This window comes from Zalophus californianus, chromosome 11 (assembly GCF_009762305.2).
Source record: "Zalophus californianus isolate mZalCal1 chromosome 11, mZalCal1.pri.v2, whole genome shotgun sequence".
Taxonomy (NCBI): Eukaryota; Metazoa; Chordata; class Mammalia; order Carnivora; family Otariidae; genus Zalophus; species Zalophus californianus.
In genome coordinates, this window is record NC_045605.1 from 103,347,755 (window position 1) to 103,369,646 (window position 21,892).

The 21,892-nt window shown below is 58.3% G+C and overlaps 1 protein-coding gene across 1 annotated transcript; it reads left to right on the forward strand.

Moving 5' to 3' along the window:
- Nucleotides 1-1,738: 1,738 nt before the first annotated feature.
- PPP1R32 (protein phosphatase 1 regulatory subunit 32) lies at nt 1,739-10,065 on the forward strand. The gene is made up of 14 exons (XM_027580487.2): nt 1,739-1,837; nt 2,368-2,506; nt 2,979-3,096; nt 3,368-3,521; nt 4,740-4,868; nt 5,479-5,542; nt 6,018-6,130; nt 6,500-6,559; nt 6,698-6,784; nt 7,117-7,230; nt 7,312-7,406; nt 9,060-9,224; nt 9,690-9,771; nt 9,953-10,065. The coding sequence occupies exons 2-13, from the start codon at nt 2,398-2,400 to the stop codon at nt 9,757-9,759; spliced, it is 1,278 nt and encodes a 425-aa protein (XP_027436288.2). The 5' UTR covers nt 1,739-1,837; nt 2,368-2,397; the 3' UTR covers nt 9,760-9,771; nt 9,953-10,065.
- Nucleotides 10,066-21,892: the final 11,827 nt, after the last annotated feature.

Sequence of the window (21,892 nt, forward strand, 5' to 3'; positions counted from 1 at the left end):
CCTCTTCATCCATACCTTACTTTCCCTTATGAGTCGGGGTGCTCTGGAGCTGACTCATACCAGCTCGTGAGAGTTAAAGGCAAAACCTCCAGGAAATTTGTGAGCTGGTTGTTGAACGCCATTGTTAAAAATCAAATTATATAAACTTACAGTTTAATAAGTTATATAAAAACAAAGGTAATAGGGGAGCTTGGCTGGCTCAGTGGTTAAGCGTCTGCCTTCGGCTCAGGTCATGATCCCAGACCAGGGTCCTGGGATGGAGCCCCGCATCGGGCTCCCTGCTCAGCAAGGAGCCTGCTTCTCCCTCTGCTGCTCCCCCTGCTTGCGTTCGCCCTCTCCCCCTCTCTCTCAATCTGTCAATAAATAAATAAATAAAATCTTAAAAAAAAAAAACCCGGAGGGTAATAAATATTTCAAAGTCATTACCCTCTTGTTATATTACTACATTTGTCTGTCATTCATGGTCTCAAGGTCACTTCTGTCTATTGGATCTGCCCAGTGCAAATTCTATATAGTGGTGGCTCCACAGGGGGCCGAGCATGATTTCCCGACCCCCTGCTCGGTGACCTTGCCTTAGTAGTTTGAAAGCAGCCATGATGGGAGTTTACACCACAGAAACGTGGCAAATGCTACACATCGCGGCCCCCCACTCCCACCCCATCCCCAGAGATCCGGTTAAACAGTTACAGGCTTCAAAGCCCCTTGGGGCAAAGGCGCCGGCCCAAAGGGAGCAGGGCTCACTCCCGTTGTAATCCTTCACCGACTCTGAGGCCTGGCCAGAGTCTTTGGGCCTCACCTTTCCCATCTGCAAAACAGGCTGAGAATACAGCTTTGAAAAACTGAGGAGCCGAAACCATGCCCTCAGGAAATCTGCCAACAGCCCCCCGGAAGCGGGTCCGGTTGCGGCCCTCGGTGAAGAGGAGGAAATGGGCGGCTGTAAGGGGACAGGCCCCCTCATCAGAGACGACACAGCAGGGTTGGGCCACACTCCTAGCAGCTGGAGCTTGTTGGCCCCGTAACCATAGTACCCCGGCCATAAGGGGGTCTGGGGGACTGTCCGAGGTAATAATGTGTGTGGAAGGGGGCGCCTGGGTGGCTCAGTCAGTCGTCTGCCTTCAGCTCAGGTCATGAGCCCGGGGTGCTGGCTGGGAGCCCGCTTCTCCCGCTGCCTGCCCCTCCCCCTGCTTGTGCGCTCTCTCGCTCGCTCGCTCTCGCTCTCTGACAAATAAATAAACAAAATCTTAAAAAAAAAAGTGTGTGGAAGAGCTTGGCACCGATCTGGCTCCAGCAGGAAACGGGATAATTCCCCGAGAGGCTTACAAGTGGGGTCTGGGCCCACCCACACTGGAGCCTCAACTCTTCTCTTTCCTTCTGTTTTCGAGATCTCTGGCCCGTCAAGACACTGCTTGTCTAAAGCCTCACTTTCCCCGCGTGGAAAGAGGGATAATAATAGCCACCTGGAGGAGCCACTCAGAGGATTGGCCATAAAGGATAGAAAGTGTCTGCTGAGAAGTGGATACTTAATAAGTAGGAGTGATGGTTTGAGATTATCTTTTATTTCTTGTCACTCAAAAGACAGCAACAATGCCCAGCCCGGTCCAGGGAAGCCGGCGACTGGGGGGCCAAGGAGGCAGGACCTCGCCCTCATCCCAGCCAGCTGGGCCTCTCAGTGGGCCCTGGCCCTAGAAGGGCCTCAGAGGCGGGGACACTGTTGCTAGGCACGGTTGCCAGGCGACACACTGTTTCTCCTGGCCGGGCCACCTCCCAGAGGGCCTGGGCTTCCCTGGAGCAGCTCCCGTCCCCTGCAGCCTCTCACCAGAGCCGCAGCAGAGGGCAGGTGAGGGTGGGGCCCGCTGCGGTTGGGCCCCAGGAGGGCCGGGCCAACGTCCCTCAGCCAGGCCCCCGCCCCCGAGCAAGCTGAGGGAGGGACAAGGAGCCCCGGGCTGGCAGTGAGCTCCAGAGCTGGGCTGGGAGGTTGTCTGTCCATTGGGTTCCCAGAGGAAGCCAGGAGGGGATTCAGATAAGATCAGGGGCTCGGAGTCAGATACCCCGGGGCCTGAATCCTGGCTCCTCCCACCCATCATGAGCTCATCCTTCATCACTTGGCGTCCTAGTTTCCTGGCTGTAAACTGGGGAGATAACGAGGTGTGGGGAAGGGGGAATGAGTGTATATGATTATGTGTTGACGACGACCAGTCCTTCCTTCAGTTGGGGGTGTGGGTGTCGGTGGAGAGGGACGGGCCGAACGGAAGGCCCTGGCTGGGTGGGGCTCCAGCTTCACCTCTGGGGCCTCTGCAGCCTGGGCCTGAGACAGGCTCCGGGGCTTGGGCTGCTGAACTGATGGGGCTCCCTGTGCTTCCTCCCTAGGCGCCCCCCGGGGCCCTGCCCCACAGCACCATGATGGGGAAAGTCCCCTTGGGGGTTGTCTCCCCTTATGTGAAGACGAGTTCGGGGGGCTGCACGGATCCCCTGAAATTCTATGCCACTAGCTACTGCACAGCCTATGGTGAGCGCCCCTGTGTGCTGGAGCCACCCTAGGCCGCAGGGCAGGATGGGGGGAGGCCCTCCCGCTGTGAGAGGAGCAGCCCCAGGGCCCCGTCACACACGCTCAGAGGGACCCCAGCGAGCTGAACCGACCCATCCCCTGAGCACCCCCAACAACCGTGTCCATGCCTGTCCCATCAGGCTGGCTTTGGCCCCGCTGCCCCTCCCCCGAGTCCATCCCGTGATTCTGCCACACTGACCTTGTCCCTCCCCTATTCTCTCCATTCCCCGCTGCCGCAATCTCGAAGGGCCAGGCTTTCACGGCTCTTGTTCCAGCCCCTGGCTCTATGCCTTCTCCATCCCGAGGACCCCCGGGCCCTTGGGGGGGGGGGGTTGGGGGTGTGTGGCGGGCCCTGCTTGGGAGGCTCTGCTCACTGTTCTTCCACTCCCCTGCCCCACGGGCCTGTGCTGTCCCCTGGCTTCTCCTCCGGCAGGTCGGGAGGAGTTCCGGCCCCGCATGGGCAGCCACGAAGGCACAGGCTACAGATCCAATTACCGGCCTGTGGTCTCTTACCCCGCCAACCTCGATGCCGTGGACAACCCAGCCATGGGGTAAGGTCTGCAACCCCTTCTCCCTCCCTGCCCCGCTGAGCCTTAGCGCTCAGGGCCATTGGAGCTCATCGGCCCGACTGCGGGCTCCGTGCATGGAGACCCTGAACCTTGCCTGGCCTAGGTCTGGCGTCCTGGGGCACTCAGGGCATGGCACCCACCTGGGGCCCCAAGGCAGGCGGACTCCTGAGGCATCTGTGGGAGGTTTGAGGGAAGTGGGCAGCTTCCAGAAATAAGCACTGCAGCCTCCGGGTGGCTCCTGCTCTACCCTCAGGGAACAAGGCGGCCACAGTTTCCAGTCAGTGACCAGTCAGAGCTACTGCCCCCTGGAGGCGCCTGATGGCAAGTACCCACTGCCGTGGAACATGCATCAGACCAGCTCTGGCTACTGGCGGGAGAAGCCCAGTGCGGCGACCCCCACTAAGGAGGTCAGTGCTGGGCTAGGGCCAGGAGACAGAGGGACCCCAAGGCTGGGGTGGAGGAAGGGCCGAGGGGGCGGAGAGCGTGAGGATCCCCCCAGCAGGGTGGGACTGCCCTGCCAAGAGTTGGCCCAGGCTGAGATGCCTGGGCGCCGCGGAGCCACCATGCGGCTGGGAGTCTGCTCACCCGTGTCACCTCCGTCCCCATCCCCGGATGCACCGCCACCTCCCCTCCACCTCCATCCCCGTCCCTGTCACTGCCATCACCCCCACCACCCCCATCTCCAATCCCAACACCAACCCCACCCCCACCCCATGGTCTCCACCGTCCCATCCGCATCTCCAACCCCGCATGACCATCCTCACCACCAATGTCACATTTCCTTTTGTCACTGTCGTCCCCATCTTCATCACTCCATCGACATTATGATCATCGTCCTTATCACCAGCAGGAGAATGTATACTGTCATTCATTCGTTCATTCATTCATTCATTCAGCTGATGCGTTCTGAACATCTCTTTTTTTTATTAAAATATTTCATTTATTTATTTGAGAGAGAGGATGAGAGAGAGAGAGCACATGAGAGGGGGGAGGATCAGAGGGAGAAGCCGACTCCCTGCTCAGCAGGGAGCCCAATGCGGGACTCGATCCTGGGACTCCAGGATCATGACCTGAGCCGAAGGCAGTCGCTTAACCAACTGAGCCACCCAGGCGCCCACTGAACATCTCTTTTATATGTGAAGGTGCTAAGTGCTGGGGGAAAATGCAACAGGGAAGAGGCAGGGGGTGAAGCAGTAGTGAAGGGGTTGCAACTGCAAGCCAGGAGGGTGGGAAAATAGCTTGCTGTGGAGACGTGAGTCAAAGACTCAAGGGAAGTTAGTGTCCTCTAAGTGCAGCGATGTGAGAGAGAGTTCCAGGCAGTGCAGATGGCAAGCGCAAAGGACCTGAGGTGCGAGTATCTGATGTGACAAAGAATAGCAAGGAGGCAGGTGGCTGGAGCCAGGCAAGGAGCCAGGGTCCTTGTGGGTCTCTGTCAGCCCATGGGGTTCTACTCCTAGTGCAATGGGACTATTGCAGGGCTCTGAGCAGAGGAGAGACATGACTGGACTTTGTCAAGGGACCCCTCAGGCTACGGATACTCTGTAGGGGTCCAGGGCAGAAGCAGAATCAAGACATGAACTGCCATCCCTTTGCCTGGAGTGTGACTGGCCACTTCCTCCTCCCAGGTCAGGAAGGTCCATTTTGACACCCAGGACTGTGGGCCGCAGGCCATCACAGGGCTGGAGCCCAAGGACGTGCCCCTGCTCCACCAGCTGCAGGGCAAGGGCTCGATGGAATGGGAGAACGCCCGGCATGTGAGTGGGCAGCCCCTGGTCAGGGCTGTGAGTGGGGCAGAGGGGCCAGACTCACCTCCTTCCCCTCCTGGAGACGGGCACTGCTCTGACTCAACCGAAAAGCCGACTAAATGTGGGCTCAGGGTACCTAGAAAAACTGGGGAGAGCCAAGGATATTTGGTATTTCCAAGACAGCATCAACGTGGTCACCACGGGCTTCCTTATTCGGGTCTTAGGACTTCACCCCAGAGGCCCCTTCCCTCCCCTCGCCCATCCGGACTCCCCGAGCTCTGGGCAGTGCAGTGTGGTGGGAAGACCTACTTTACTCCCTTAGCCTCTTTCCTCGCCTTGGGCCCCCCCTTCAGCTGAGTCCCTGGGTCCCATGTTCATTCCTGGGAGTCCAGTGTGGGTGGGACGGGCTTCATTGTCACAGGAGAACTTACCGGGAGTAAGTGTGGGGTTCTGCTGCCCCATCAGAGAGGGGCCTGCCGGGCCTGCCGTCCCCCGGCCTCCCCTCGGGGACTATACCGTGCGGGTCCACTCAGAACACTGAAGAGCCACCACTGCCGCCAACCGGCCCCAGGCCCTGGTCCACCTTGCGGGCCCCAGTGCTCTCCCTTCTGTGTTCCAGGGCCCGTGCTTCATGACCTCTGAGTACAATTCCAAGTATCTCAAGGAGCCTTCAAACCAGCCAGGTAGGCCCATGTCTGAGCTCATGCTTTCCTCCCACTACACCTCCCTCCCCCTGGCCACAAGGAGAGACATGGCGGCGGGGGGGGGGGGGGGGTTGCAGACGGAGCTGGTGCAGGACAAAGAAGGCACCAGCAGGAAGAAAGAAGGGTACAGAGGCAGCCTGGGGGACCTGTGCCCTAACGCCAACCCCCCCGAAGGATGACTCACTGGTTTAGGAGGGCTGTTGATCCCGACCCCAGCCGCCTCCCGGCCTGTTGGCGCCTGCCCTTCCTGCGCCTCTCTTCTCCTCTCCCGTGTCGTTCTCTGTCCTGAACTCTGGAGTCTTCCTGGTGCCCATGATCCTATAGCTCAGGCGTCCAGATCCTTGGAGCCAGCTCCCTCCCCACTGCCTGGGACACTGAGCCTCAGGAGGCCCTGTGGGTAGAGCCAGCTAGGTGGCCGGGATGGGGGGCAGCACAAGGGGGATGTCTTTTGCAGATCTCTTGCAGAAGAAATCAATTGGCGCCAAAGAAGAGACTGGCTTCACCGAAGAGTCCACCAAGAACCCCATTGTCTTCCAGCCCCCCTCCCAGGCCCTCCCTGGGGACCCGGTAAGTCAGGCCTGTGCCCAGTAGAGTCTCAGGGTGACTTCTAGCTTAAAATGTGTGAGCTGCTGAACCCTGTGTTCAAACACGAGATGAACAAGTGTGGGTAAAAACCACTGCTTTGGCCCAGCTCCCCCAGTTTACGGATGAGAAGACTGAGGTCCAAAGAGGAGAAGGGGCAGAGCCAATGTTACTCAGAGTCCAGGCGAGGGCCCTGGCCTGCTGCTGGTTCTCACTCAGCATCGTTACTCCCCAAACTCTTCCCTTTCCTCGGTTACCCCAATCACACGCACGTGTCATGAGCCCCCTCTGCGCTCAGGCCCCGGGGGCAGCTGCCGCTGCCCCGCTGACGCGCCTCTGCGGGCCTCTTTCCAGGTCCTCCTCCCTGGCCGGAGTGTCACCAGGTCTGACTTCCTCCCCATGTCCCACCCTCATGTAAGCTGAGCCCCTGGGGGTGGAGGGCGGTCTGACCCCAGGGCCTGGGGTCCTTCCGTGGGGCAGTGGGACAGTAGCTGGAGGACTGTGGGAGGCGCAGCTCTGCTCTGGTGCCAGGGGGCTCGTCTGCGGCCTTAGGGGGACGAGTTCCTGCCTGTGCTGGCCAGAGGCTCCGAGTGGGAAACGGGCTACAACCGGGTGACGGAGAGGACCCTGAACCCCAGAGTGAGTGGACTTCGGGGACCGGGGGGACTCCCTCAGAGCGGGAGCGTTCCCACGGGAGGGGGCAGGGAGGTTCCTTGGACGCAGACACACTTGGGCGCTGAAGGATGGGAAGGATCAGAATATCTGGACCCTCCCGGGGAGGGGCGAAGGCCCAGGGACCGGAAAGTGAGGGGCGTCTTTGACCCAGGGCATTCCGTGTGCCTGGAGGGGCAAGGGCGAGGTCCTGGGGCTGGGGGCAAGTTGGGGCCGCGTGTGCCTCTGCCGGCCCTCCCTCCGTCCTTGCCGCCTCACCCTGGCCACCCACCGCCTTTCTGTGGCTCCGTCCCCTGCAGGTGCCCCCTCCCGGCCCAGAACCTAGCAGCATGAGCCACTGGCAGTTCCAGCCCCCGCAGCGCATGCAACAGACGAACTTTGCCTTGCTGGGCCGGGAGACCGTGGGGAACAAGGTGAGGCCGGGGTGCCCAGCCCCACTCCCAAATCTCCACCCCCTCCTGATCTCACAACTCCTCTCCGTACCTCTGGTGCAGGAGCCCACGGGGTTCAGCCTCAACAACCCCAGCTACTTCCGGAACCCTTATGACCCTGACATGGATAATCGGTACCTGACCACCTACAACCAAGGGTGAGCACCCCCCTTCCCTGTCCAAACCCAGGGCTGTGAAGCCAGCACGCATTTCACAGGCAGACACTGGGACAAGTGATGAGCTCACAGCCTGTGAAGTAGACCAACACTGAGTTAGTGTGGGATCCCCCAGAAGCAGCCCCTGAGCCAAGGATCTGAGCGCAAGCCTCTTACTGGGGAGTGCGGGGGAGCTGGGAAGTTGTGTGGGAAAAGGAAGGCAGCCCAAAGCCAGCGCTTATTAACCAGATATCCCGTGGGGAGGCTCTAGAAAACTGTGCAAACACACGACTCAGAATGATCCCGGCCAAGGGGAGAGCGAGCTGGGATACTGGTACCCCCACAGCCATCGGTCAGTAGTTTAGGGCGGTCCCCGGGGACCATACTAAAAATCCCAGGCACCTCCTTGCTACAGTTTGCGAAGCAAGCCCCAGCCGCCCAAGGGCAGCCGACCTCTGCGCTTCTCCCTGATGCTGTGCCCAGGCTGGTGGGCAGGGGACGAGTAAGGGGCTGAAGGGCGTCTGGGTGGAGCAACATGGCATCTGCGAAGATACTACGTCCAGTCCATGGTGGGGGGTGGGGCTCTGCGTTCCCAAGAAAGTAAGCTCTTTGCCGAGCATCCAGGAGGGCTTCCAGGAGGAGGTGGCCCGAGAGCCATGGGGAGGACTCCCGGGACCAGGACTGGATGGGGAGGGCATTGCAGGAGTGGGTTAGAGCCTCCTTGCATGACATCTGTCATCTGTGCCAGCGTGTGTCACTTGTGTCCACACTGGCCCCCCACTTGGTCTCCCAAGTTGCCTCCCATCCTTGGGGCTGGCGCCCCTCTTTGGGACGGGGACCTTGAGGCTCAGATGGGAGAAGTGGCACCTAAGCCACATTGCAGGTCCGTGACACAGGTGGCTGCTCCAGTCCCCATGAGGGGGAGGGGGAGGGGCAGAGACTCATGCTGGGTGTCGGCGGACAACAGTGTCCCTGTCCGTCCTTGGGCAAACGCCCTCCTCCAGCAGCCCCGGCAGACCGTCGGCCCCAGCCATGTCTACGGGGTCCTTCTCCCGCCCGCGCATTGGCTTTCCCGAGCTCCTGCCAGGGGTCAGGCGCGCGCGGCTCCTTCCTCAGGGGTTGTAATCACTGACTTCCTCATGTATCTCTCTGCACCCCCACTTCATACGCTCAAGGGCATGGCCCACATCTTACTCATCGTGGCCCTTTCAGAGCCCGGCCCAGTGCTCAGGGAGCATCAGCAAAATGCAAGCAAAGTGGAACGCCCAGAGAGAAAAGAATGAGCCGGGGTCTCCACTCCCCCACTCCTAAGAAGTTCATGGGCCAGGGAGGGAGGCAGTGTGCAGACTGTCCTTTCTGCTCCCGAATGCTGGCGCAGCATCGGGGGGCTGGGCGAAGGAGGGCCGTCCAGCTCAGCAGCAGAGCCAGGGCAGGCTTCCCGAGTGAGCAGCGTTCCCCAAGTGGACAGGGGCTCAGGGCAGAGGACACAGCATGAGCAAAAGCAAGGAGGCTGGAGGGATCTGAGGCCATTTGTGCTCTGCTGGAGCCAAGATTCCTGTCCAAGAAGGGCAGAGAGGCTGCAGAGGTGGGCGGAGGCCAGCTTATCACCAGCAACACCCCCGCCCCCCCCCCCCCCGTCCCCACCCCGTGCTGCAGGTACTTCGAGAATATCCCCAAGGGTCTGGACCGAGAAGGCTGGACTCGAGGTGGCATCCAGCCACAGAAGCCCGGAGGCTATGCCCTCAACCAGCCGGTCACCCGCATGGAGGCCACCCCCGACCCCACGGAGAGCCTACGGCACCTGCACCCCCACGTGGGAAGGTAGCCAGCCCTCCCTCCCGCTCTGTCCTTTGCAGCATCCAGGCCTTTCCCCAGCTTCTTCCCTCCCTCCGTCTGTCTGAGAGGCCTATTTCTTCTCTCTGGCTTGCTCGCAGCTTTTCCGGCTCCTCCCCCGCTCTCCCCAGCGACCCCTCCCCCTGCATGGCTGCCCCCCCCCCCCCCCCCCCGCCCCGCCTCGTTCCCATCCCAGAGGCCAGCTCCACACCTGCTCCCTGCCAGGCTGCAAGGGGGTGGGGACAGAACTGAATGGACTGTGGTTCTGCCTCACTCTGACTCCTTTCGGCTCAATTCAATTCCTCAAAAATTACATTTCTAAGACAATGGCCCAGAGTTGGCAGGCAAAGAATGTGGCTTGGCTGAGAGCTGCCCCAGGGGAGGGGCAAGCAGAAGAGCAGGTCCCACCTTGCCTCACATCCCCCCTCCCCTCCACCCCTCCCCTGCCTGCAGAACCCTGATCGCTGTGGATCCCTTCTACCAAGCCCCACCTCACAGCAGCCGCTTCATGACACCCAACTGAGCCTGAGGCTGGGTAAGGGGCGCCCCGCGTGGGCCAGACCCGCATCCCCAGCCCTGAGTCAAGCAAGCCCTGCTGGGGACCCAGCCTCAGAGTGAGGGGTGGAAGACCGGGGCGGGGGGGCTCTCAGGGCCGGGGGAGGGCACAGGACCCCTCCCCCTGGGAGCCCCTCAGGTCTCATCTCCGTTCCTCACAGGTTTGCCAACCCAGCGGGCAGGACGGGAGCCGGCTACAGTCCCTACCCCCACCCCTCCCTGCCCAGATTCCCCTGGCTACTTTCCTAATGAAATAAAGAGCAGTGAAGCGGGCCGTGTGTCCAGTCACTGGCAGGGGAGCTGGGAAAAGGATGGGGAGGGGGGGTGCGGGGCGCGCATGCGGGAGTGGAGGGGCCCCGGGCCAGCTTTGGAGTCAGGGAGGTCGGGTTGGACTCACGGTGACACGAGGGACAAGGACACAGATTCCTCTCCTGTCGGGGGGTCTCCTACAGTTGGTGCTGAGTGCTCAGTCGGTGTGGAAGGCCGGGAGCCCTGGCAGGGAGCCGGCGGTCAGAGTGGGGAGAGGCAGAGGGGGAGAGGGGCAGGCAGTCACAGAGATCTCTCTCTAGAGACGGATGAGGGTCTGTGACGGAGGGACGCCTGGACACTGAGCCAGGGAGGGGCAGGGGCTGGTTGAAAAGGCTGGTGCCTCAGGGCAGCCCTTTTGTGAGATTTAGAACAAGGATCCTCCCCCACCCCCAAGCACAGTCCCTAAAGAGCAAACTTCTTGTGGGAAGAATGCATCCCTTCCTCCAGACTCTGCCCCCTGACACGGGGGCCCTCAGGCTGCAGGGCGGAGCCCAGGCTGCCCCTCAGTGCCTTCCCTCACCTCCAGCGGGTGCATTTGCACAGTGCACAACTATGCAACCGCACGCTGTGTTCCTGCCGGCACCAGGTCCTCATTTTATAAAGGGGAACCTGGACCCAGAGAGTGTGCCTCAGTTGCTTGAGGTCCTAAGGGTAGAGAGGCAGCCGCAGCCCAAGGCCGGGATGTCTCCAGCACCTTCCAGGCCAGCCGGCATGCCGAGGGGCAGACTCAGTGGTCTAGCAGCTGCCCCCTACACCCCACCCTCCGTGGGTGTCTGTGGAGCAGCGCGGCCGGCCCCGGGGGCCCGGGTGTACCAGCCGTCTTGAACGGCAGGCCTGGGGGCTGTCCTCGCTAGGCCTGGCTGGGGATCCATGTGGGACGTGGGTGGCTCCAGCTGGCTCCAGCCCTGGAGGAGGGGAGGAGGGGACACAGTCTCTCCGCTGCAAACCCAGCCAGACTCCGGACCCAGTGACAGCCCCACAGGCTGTGGGTGGGTCCTGCAGGTCCATGGCCTCCAGCACTAGGGGTGAGTTACCAAATCAGAGATTTGCCAACTGGTCTGGGTCCCAATTGTGGCCTGGCCGTGAGGAGGTGGGGGAGGGGATCGACAGGGCCCCCTCCCGCCCACAGTCCCCTCCCCCCAAATACACAGACCCCTGGAGACGCACACATGCTAACACGCACATGCCAACAGACAAGGACACACAGACTAACACAAGCACGCCGGAGACAGATGGAGACATACACAAATGCACCGAAACACCCGAACGCTTGTACATGCAGACAGACACGCAGACACAGAGCAGACTTACAGACATTCAACATGCTTAGGCCCAGACACGCAGACACACCCAAACAGACGAGCAGAGACGTATGAGACAGACGGACAGACACACACACACGCCACTGCACGTGTCCGTGTCCTTCTTCCCCACCAGTATCCTTTTACAGCTCACCCCTCCTCTGTCTGACTCAGTAGGGGGTACGGTGTTGGGGACACTGGAGCCTCATCACACCCTTTCTCGGTCCCCTCCACCTCCCATTGTCCTGCACCCTTTTTCTAGGCCATGTGAGCTGGGGCCACCCCATGATGTTTCCTGAGCTGGAGCTCCGGACCGCACCCGAGGGAAGGGGGCTGAGTAGCACCTTTCTCTTTCCTTTAGCCCCTGCCTTCACCCCCTTTGGCCTCTCTCCAGGCAGCCCATCCCAGCCTCCCCGTTTGGATCCTGGGCCCCAGCCCAAAGGACGGTGTAAGGACAGGGTGACCCAGGGCATGTGGTAGCAGGAAGGGGGGGCCAATGCCTAGCTTAGGTGGTTCTGGAACCCCTGCCCGGTACAGAGCATGGATTTCTCCAACTTCTGGACGAGGAGACAGACACAGAGAGGTGGAGCCACTCGCCCCAGGTCACACAGCACCAAGGGCTGTGGGTGGGCACCTGTTGGTAAGGGCTGGCGTGGCGGCCCAGAGTGGCGGCTGCCTGGGGGGGATGTGAGTTGACTCTGAGTCATATCCGCCTTCCTGACCTCTGCCCACTCCACGGAGTTACTCAGGGCAGGCCCCGTGGGGGAGGCAGGTGTGAGCTGGCCCTTGAAATGGGCAGCATGGCCAGTGGTGGGGGCTGAAGGCGGCGAGGCTGTGGGCAAGGACACAGTGCAGGGGCCGGCTCAAGGCCCGGCCGGGGGTTGGGGGGGGGCGGACAAGTGAGGCTGTGAGGTGGGCAAGCCCATGGGGAAGGCGGGTTCGCTAGGTTTTCCTGCCATGCTAAGGAGCCCTTCTCTGTCCTCCTCCTCCTCAATTAGGGGACTCTGTGTCCCCAGGGCAGGAGGGGTGGATACTCCCCACCCTGTGCCTACTGAGGTCACGGAACCCTCTGTTGAAGGGAAGGCCTTTGCCCTGTCACTCCCCCTCTTTGCTGTCAGGTGAGTGTGGGCGCGGGTCCTGTGGCTTCATTTCCCCTCGCCCCTCTGAGACTTGAGTCCTCGGTCTGGCCCCAGCCAGCCTCAGCCCAGCGCCCTCTCTCCCCCCCCGCCCCCCACCCAGCCCCGGCGGGGCCTGAGCTCTGAGGTCAGACTGCCTGGGCTCATTCCCGGCTCTCCACACCCAAGGCTGCCTCCTGCCCTGGGCTGTGGAGGCCACCTGACCCTTCTGAGCAGAAGCAAGTGGCAGGTCCCAGGCTGTGGGCTACCCGAGATGGCGGGCATAAAGTGCTCTGCGGGGGACGAGTGGCTGCCTTGATTCTGGCGCAGAGGGAACAGGGGCCCAGCTAGGAGTGGGGACTTGAGATAGTCACAGGCTCTGGCTCTTGCTTCCTCCTGCTTGGCCCTGGACAGGCCTCCTCAGGACCCTTCTCCGGGAGCAGCCCCCTCATGGGTCAGGTAACCCACTGTACGGCTTCGCGGGGAGGCCGAGGCTGCCCCTGTCGTGTCCCCGAGGCCAACTTCTGCTGGGCTCTCCTGGAGGCAGCCTGCCTGTCCCCGCACTGGAAGCCAGGCTTTGGGCGTGGAGGCGAGTCACTCGCAGTGGGTGCCGATTGTAGACGCTACCAGAAGCTTCCTTCTCCTCCCCACAGCTGCTTTAGAAACTGTGGGGGGGTGTACAATGACAACAACTAACTAGCTTTCTGAAGCCCCCACAGCCTGCTGGATGCTGGGAATATTCCATGGGCCTTCAGCCCTTCAGCGAGAACGCCGGGGGGCCCCTCTCCGGGGGAAGTTTGGGGGCGCAGGTGGGAGCTGCGCTGACAGCCGTGGTGTGGGGGTGTGCAGCCCCGCGGGCTGGTGGGACAGCAGGTCGGGGAGAAGCGCTGGATGCCACGCTCTCGGGCCCCACCTCGGACGCACGTGGACGCGTGTGAGGCTGCTGCCTGTCACGGAGCTGCGGCAGCTGACGTTGACAGGTACCATCTGGCCCAGGTCACGTGGTGACGTGCAGAGCCACCAGCTTGCGGGCTTGACAGCTGGCCAGGTGGGGAAGGCATCTGTCTGTGGACCTGGAGCCCCCCCCCCCCGGGGGAGGGGGTGGCAGGAAGCCTGCGTGGGGAGGACGGTGGGTTTGTTACGCCCAGACAGATGGAGGGCCTGAAAATGAGAATCCGATCCCCGCCTTCCTCTTTGACCATCTGGAGGGCCACCCATTCTCAAGGACATTTTCTGAAGAGCCAAATATGCAAGGGTAGAGGAGGAGTCAGGAAGCCCCCCCCCGCCCCCCCCCCCCCCCCCCCCCCCGCCGTCTCGGTTCAAGGTCAGAGGAGGCCAGCCAGGTCTCCCAGGCATTCAGACGCTCCGTCCGCGCTTCTCACGGGAGGGGACAGGGGACGCCGCCACAGGCAGGGCTCTGCCGGGCAAGTTCTTGGCACCGTAAAGCTTCACTCCTGGAAAAACCTTTGTGATAACCAACTAATCTGGGCCAGCGAGAAAGCAACCCCCAAAGCCACGCAGCTTAGTGAGCACACGCTCGGGTGTCTGTGCTCTGAACACAAGGCCTTTCCCACCACATCACTGAAATGGGGCTCTCGAGTAGGCAGAAGTGGAGGCCTATGCGAGTGTGTGTGAGTGTATTTCCTCGGAGGTCCCCAGGTAAAGGGACAGATCAGAAGGGCATCGGTCTAGCCCACCCATCCTAAGAGAGAGACTGGGTGAGATGCCGAAGGAGCGGCAGTGTTCAGGAAAGACTTTATGGGACTCTGGACCCCAGCATCCTTACTCTGGCCCCAGTGACAAGGTGTGGTCCCCATGATAAGAGCCTTGCAGCAGAGACATGTTCTCCTGGCAGGCTCTGGCCCCAGGGCAGGAGGCTGGCTTTGAAGAACACGGGCAAACTGATTCCCGAGCATATACAAGGCACCTGGCAGTGTGGGCACCCTGGGTACCACAATGAAGACCCTGGAGCATGGGACCGTGGACCCTTCACGGTGGTCATGGGGCTCCGTTAGTGCTCACAGGCTGAAGTCTGTTCACATGCGGTAGCGGTCAAAGCTCTTTGCAAGCAACAGAAACAGACGTTAGCTAATGTAAGCAGAAGAGGAATTTATTAAGGGGCGCCTGGGTGGCTCAGTTGTTAAGCATCTGCCTTCGGCTCAGGTCATGATCCCAGGGTCCTGGGATCTGGGATCGAGCCCCGCATTGGGTTCCCTGCTCCATGGGAAGCCTGCTTCTCCCTCTCCCACTCCCCCTGCTTGTGTTCCCTCTCTCGCTGTGTCTCTCTCTGTCAAATAAATAAATAAAATCCTTAAAAAAAAAAAAAAGAAGAGGAATTTATTAAAAGGAATTCAGAGCTCACAGAATCTTCAGGTAGACTTGAGAACAAAGCTTGAGGCTACCCAGCCAAAAATGGGGGCCAAAATCGTCCCATGAGCCTGGGCCCACGGCGACAGCCTGTCTCCCCCATTGCTGGGCACTGGACGCGGCTCCTGCTGCCCCAGCCCCCACCCAGCCTTGGAAGGGATCCTGCGCAGTCCGCTCTGCTCTGCGTCCCTCATTTCCGATTCCAGATAAGGGGTGGGTGCTTCTGATGGGTGGCTCCCTGGTCCCCTACCTGCACCCACCCAGCTTGCAAAGGAAGCTGGGAAAGTGAGCTCCCAGCATTTTCACCCTGTGCGGTAGTGTGGGCGGGTTCGGTTTTGTAGGGCAGTTGGGGTTGTCCAACATAGGAGAATGCTGAGAGGCTCAAGGACTTCACATGTCCTTCACGTCCATGTTACCATCAAGAAGAAGGGAATGAGCACTTGTGCGGTGCCTTCTACACCTGGCGGGGACGCTCCCAGCCTCTAAGGACCCTCTGTGAGACATGGGGAACAGATACCCTTCCTCAACTTCCCTAAAAGTACACCAGTCTGCCGGGTCCCTGATGCCCCTGGGGCCCCTGGGATGGGGTTCCACTGTGCACGGCACCACTTGCTCAGCTGTGCGCACAGCAGGTGTGGATTTCCCAAGCCACACAGTCGGGAGCTCAGAAATGTACGCTGGTCTCTCTGTAACTGAACGTAGCAAAGACGTCCATCCGTCGCTTTCCCTCCCAACCTCCTCATCCCCCTTGAATTTAAATTGTTCATTCGAGATTCAAATCCAATCAGGTCAGGAGTTCTGCCCCTCCTCCCTCTCGGGTCCTGCTCCCCAGGAGGTGTGGTGCTTGCTCTTGGGGGAGAGGCATCTATCTATGTGGCCTCCCCATGAGATGGGTGATCTTCATGGGTTTTGGTCAATCCACCTGCGTCCTCCCAGAAGCAGCTATGATCTTCTGACCTCTGGTTGCCAGGGTTACACAAACAGCCCTTCAGCTGGACCACACATGGAGCCCCTCCAGGTCCATCAGCTGCTGTCAGCCCACCACGTCCATCTCAGAGGTGCAGAAACTTCTGGATGTTCTCCCTCGTGACACGGGTGTGTAGAGGATTCAGGGGAGGGGCTAGCTCCCCTCTATTTCTACTCTCCTGGGGCTTCTCCATACAGCCAAGGGGAGGCTTTACGAGGCCTCTTGAATTCTTAGGCCACATGTGGTAAGGAAAGGAAAGATTCCCTCTGCCCTGGTGTCCCCTCTATGTACCTGGGATATTTTTCATGCCGCCCTCTGCCTCGGCCCATGGCAGGTGGCACCTGAGCTCCTTTGCAGGCCATCCATCTGTAGGGGTGTTCTGCTCTGCCCCTTCTCTCCCACCTGCTGGCTGAGGCTTTATCTCTTGTTGGGTGGGATCTTGGCTTCTGTGATGACACATGCTTTCCCGCTCCCAGGGCTTACATCATCAGCTCCCTTCTCTCCAAGTTCAAAGCCAAGCTTTTGACCTTCAAAAAAATTTTTCTCTCTCTAAACCCAGCCCTTGCATGGCTGTAGTCTGAACTCTGGGTTTCAAAGCCTCTTTTGCGACTCAAAGCCAAGGATTTGAGTCTTTGTTCCGAGTTGCCCTTGGAGAGGGGAGAACACAGGAAGCCGGCTTATGGGAATGGATATGTTGAAAATTGTCTCCAGTGGAGCATCAGCTAATATCTCAGAATGACAATCCCCAGGTCCCGTAGGCTTCATGATCATTCTTCAAGAGAGGGTGACTGCGCCCATTCCAGGGCCAGGACTAGGGTGAGGGGAGGGAGGCCTTTTCCCAGGCACAAAATTCAGAGAAGTGCCAGAAAACTCAGCAATCAAGAGAAATAATAGTTGAACGCCATTACTTAAAAAAATAAAAGTGAATGCAAAAAAAAAATTCAAATGAGCAAAATACCAACATTTTCAGTAAATACCAACATTTCCAGTAAAGACAGCTTGAGTACTGCTGATTTTGCCTTTTGCCAGAGGCTTCGATATGGTTCATCATAGATAGCACTGATAACTGATCCTATCTTCATGTAAAATTTTAATATTTTGTTCATCATAGACTTTTTGCATCAATTTTGGATTTAAAAACGTTGCATTAAACTGTCACTTATCTTGATTACTGAGTCTTCTTTGGCGCCCCCTTAAATTTTGTGCCTTGCTCACCAAGCCCTAGCCCTGGGTTCCTTCTCCAGATGTGAAAATTAAGGTTCAGAGACGGTGAGTAGCTCAGATGGAACAGATGGCCCCAAGACACATGAGGGAGAGAGGGTCTCCATCTGTTCATTCAACACATATTCCTTGAGCGGGCTCAATGCAGCAAGCACAAGGCTGAGTATGTGGAGTATCAGCGGACAAGGTCCCTACCCTCATAGAGCTTATATCTTATAACAGGGGAAACAGTTTTCAATCAAAGAATTCACAGGTAATTATTTCTTTAATTGGAATTGGAATAAGTACTTCGAAGGAGAAACGTGGGAGCTTGAGGGTCTATAGCATGGCGGCTTGATGTGCCCTGGAAGATTCTGGAAGGATTCTCTGAGAGAAGAAAGTTTGAGCTGAAACCTTAAAGATGAGGAATATGAGCCACGTCGAGAAGGAAGAGGAGAACTCAGCGTGTGTCTAGAGGTCCTGGAACAGAGAGAAGCCGGCACATTTGAGAAACTGAGAGCAAGTGTGCTAGTCAGCCCAACAACCCTTAACTCTAAATGGCTAAACATACTAAAAATGTATTTCTCTGGGCACCTGGGTGACTCAGTCAGTTAAACGTCTGCCTTTGGCTCAGGTCATGATCTCAGGATCCTGGGGGGATCGAGCCCCATGTCAGGCTCCCTGCTCATTGGGGAGCCTGCTTGTCCCTCTCCCTCTGATGCTCCCCCTACTGTGCTCTCTCTGTCTCTCTCTCTCTCACATAAATAAATAAGATCTTTAAAAAAAAATTGTATTTCTCATTTGCCTCACAGTTTAATGTGGGTCGGGTCACTCATCTCTAAGTGGTGACTTGGGGATCCAGGTTTTTCCACCTTTAATTAATACTGTAGAAAATCAGAGTAGAGGATTGTGTATGGATGTGGCATGTAGTACTTCTGCCCACCTCCACTGGCCCAGGGCTCAATCCAGCCCCACCCCATCGGCCTGGGAGAAGGAGTTGGGCTGAGTGCTCAGGAAGAAGAAGTTGTGACCCTCAGCAGCCCCGGCCCCGGGGAAGGGGACCAGAGCAGGCGAGTATTTGGCGGTCATGGTCAAGCCCCGGGTGTAGAGTGTCAGGGCGGAAGATCCAGCCTGCCCTTGACCACAGATGGAAGAATGTATTTTTTTTTTTAAGGATTTTATTTATTTATTTGACAGAGAGAGACACAGCGAGAGAGGGAACACAAGCAGGGGGAGTGGGAGAGGGAGAAGCAGGCTTCCCGCGGAGCAGGGAGCCCGATGCGGGGCTCCATCCCAGGACCCTGGGACCATGACCTGAGCCGAAGGCAGACGCCTAACGACTGAGCCACACAGGCGCCCCGGAGGAATGTGTTAACATAAGGGCAGCTGCTAGCCATGAGCACTGCAGCTTCTTCCTGGGAAAAGAAGCTGTCATGCCCAGAACCCCTTTGAATGGTCGGGTTCCCGTCCATGGCATGGAGGTGTGGCCTTCACTCTCTTGGCCTCTTTTGCTCCAGCTCTGGTGTCCCTGGAAGAGATAAGGGAGAAGACTCACCTTTCAATAGTCCTGGCAGGTCGCTCTCAGGGCTCAAGTTCCAGGGGAATGTGATCCTCAGGACATGTCTAGACTCTAGTTTCGAGGGAGTCTGGGGAGCAGGTTGGTGGTGGCTGAGCTAGCCTCATGAGTTTGGCTACCTAGTGAAGGGCCCTGGGCTAATCATGGGTCAGAGACTGCCTGGAATTTGCTAATAGGCAAACCCTGAGCCCAGATCACAGCCCTGGGGTGCCCCTGGACTTGGGAACCTCCTTGATCTGCCTTCTTGAACCTGTGAGTTTCCTAGGCTTGTCCTGTGCATTCTAGGATGCCCCCGGTTGGTCAAACACACCGAGCCCTGGGGCCTGGGATCAAAAGCTCCAAGTAGGGCAGTCCTGGAAACTTTTTTGCTGTTTGCAGGATGGAGGCAAGTGTTCAGACAACCTGGGTGGTTTCTCTAATTTCCCCCGGCCGAGAGAGACAATGAGACGTAGTAGGAGAAGCCCAGACGTTGCAATAGGATGGCCTGGCTTTGTCCCTTCCCAGCTGGGTAATCTTGGTCGCGCTACTTCGCAGGATGTTTTCTCACCAGTCAAAGAAGGGGGATTTAGTATCTGCCTGGCAAAACTGTGTTGGGAGGTGGATGAGATGATCTACTGGGGCTCAGTAAGTGATAACCAGCATTTTCCTGTGGAAGAGAATCAAAATGACAGGGGTATGAGTTGCACAACCTCCCCTGCCCCCCGACACACACACGCACACACACACACACACACACGCACACACACACACACACACACACACACACACACACACACACACACCTTTCTTACGGCCGCAGCCAAATGGATTCTGTTCAAATACGTGTCAGATTTTTTGCCACTCTTCTGCTCAAAGTCCCCCAGTGACCTCTCACCCAGAGTCAAAGCCAAAGCTTCCACAAAGGCCACGGCCCCGCTGAGGTCTGCCCCCTCCTCACTAGCTGTCTCTGGCCTCATCTGTAACCATGCCTCCCCCTTGCTCCCCAGGCTCCTTGCTGCTCCAGAACCCTCTCCCCCTCCCCACTCCTGCCCCAGGGTCTTGGCACCACCACCCCCTCTGCCTGCAATGCATTTCCCCTTGACATCTGATTGCAAGGTTTACCCTCTCTCTTCCTTCCCATTTTTCTCCAAGGCCATCCTGTCAAGGAGGTGTCCCCAGCCACTCTGTTTTAAATGGGGTCCTCCATCCTCCTCTCTCCCCCTTGCTTCATTTCCTGCAGAGCCTGACTAGCCCCTCACCGACTGTGAACGCATTTTGTTGCTTATCTCCACTCACAGGGACAGAAGTTCTACAGTCAGGGGTTTTTGTCTATAATGTTCACATTCACAGCCATTCCCAGTGCCTGGGCACACAAGTAGGGGCTTCCTGTTTGTTGAATTAATACCTGAATGGAGGCAAGGGTTCAAGTTGGGGGGCAGTGCAGGTCAGGGGAGTGAGCCGTGGCTTGAAGGACACATGGTCAATGTCCCTTTTCTCCAAATGAGGGAGTTGGACTAGACCCCAGAAGATCGTGAACCCCTGGGAAAAGTGCACATCAATGGTGAGTTCCTGCCTCCACGCATTGTTCTGGGATGAGGGTCCCTAACTTCTTGCGGACATTTAACAGAGTTCAGCATCACCCCTGCTCTGGTGTTTCCTGGTTGGATCTAATAGGCTCAAATCCTTGCTAAGAACCCACGATGCTGACGCTCCAGGATCTTATTCTGGTCTCAGTTGTGGTCCTGGCCCCAGAGAGGGGAATGTGAGCCAGAGGGGGGCCTTGGCAGGGTCAGCGCCGGGGGGGGGGGGGGACACGCACGGGAGGGCACAGAGGAGACTTGTATGACTACATGTGCTGCCTTCTTTTTATTTAAAAGAATGTAGATGTAGAGCAAGTATGACAAATGTGAACAATTGTCAACACCGGATGCTGGGCACAGGGGTGTTTGTCACAGAGAGCTTTGTACTTTTTCTGTATTTCAAAAATTTATTTAAAAAAAACCCCCACAGATTTGGAGGTGGGCAGGGCAGTTATAGCTTGTGAAGAGGCATAGAGAAGCTGTTTCTGGGGGGCCTGAGGGACATGCACTTCGGTCATTTTTCCGGGGTGTGTGTGTGTGGGCAGAGGGGACGGCCGGTCGGAGCCCATCCCTGGAGCCGTTGGAGCCCTTTCTTCCCTCCCCGCTGCTCCCCCTTCCCAGGTCTCAGTTTCCTGCCTTCCTGGGGAGCAGGGAAAGGCTGAGAGGCCCCGTGCTGGGGGTGAAGCTAATTCATTAGTGACGCTCGACAAGGACCGGGAGCCTGCAGCGCTCGCGTGATTCATCAACATGATTGCCCGGCTGCCAGCCTGCGTGGGCCCGGAACGCCAGCACATTTTACCTTTACCCACCGAGAACGGCCTGGTGGGAGGTGAAGGCACATGATCTACCCAGAGCAAGAGAAAGACTTGGAGGAAAAAGACGGCTGGCCCCCTGTGCCCTTGAACCCAGGAAGCTCTGCCAGGCCGGTGCTGGATTTGCAGGGGCTCCCTGTGGCTCCTGCCATGTCCGTAGAGCCCAAGAGGGCCGCCTGGTGCTGGAGTGCCAGTTCCGGGCATGTGGCAAGGGGGCTGGGGGGTGCTGGCTGGGCTTCCTCCTCCAACAAGTGAATGTTCCCTTGGGGAAACTGCTTGGGGGGTGGTGGCGGGGGTGGGGGGTGGAGGTGAGGGGGAGGGACTCATGCTCTTCCCCAGTAGCCTGGCTGGGTTTTCTTCGGCTTTTTGGTCTCTTCCAAAAAGTTCTCCCAAATGAGTAGAAGAGTGGGTTGGGGCTTAGATGAAGACCGGAAGGAGCTCAGAACCCTCTTACACCCCAGGTCTGGTGTCCGGGCTCCGCTTAATCTCTGCCTGAGTCCCCTGCCTCGGCTCGGAGTCCCGCCTTCATTTGAGAGTGCCTCTCCCAGGACAGGGGTCCGTGGCTGGTTTCCTGGCTCACAGCAATACCTGCCTCTGTCTCCCATCACCTGTTCACCCCATGCTTTTTCATCCCTTTATCCGACAAGTATATATGGTGCATCTGATCAAAAGAAGCCAGGAACAAGGAAAAAAAAGAAAGGAAAAAAAAAAGAAAAAATAGGCACTGAATAATCTCATTTATATGAAATTCAAGAACATGACCTTTATCATCCGTGATGATAAAGGTCACACTCATGGTTGCCTCTGGGAGGCGGGGATTGACTGAAAAGAGGCTCAGGGGAGCTCTGAGTGATGGAAATATTACATGGGTGTTTATATTTGTCAAAACTCATCA

What these genes read in the sequence shown, in the direction of transcription:
- PPP1R32 (XM_027580487.2), top strand. Translation starts at nt 2,398, where the DNA reads ATGATGGGGAAAGTCCCCTTGGGGGTTGTCTCCCCTTATGTGAAGACG. An exon ending in GTGGACAACCCAGCCATGGG is followed by an intron (nt 3,097 to 3,367) that starts GTAAGGTCTGCA and finishes CTCTACCCTCAG; the next exon opens with GGAACAAGGCGGCCACAGTT. An exon ending in CTGACCACCTACAACCAAGG is followed by an intron (nt 7,407 to 9,059) that starts GTGAGCACCCCC and finishes CCCGTGCTGCAG; the next exon opens with GTACTTCGAGAATATCCCCA.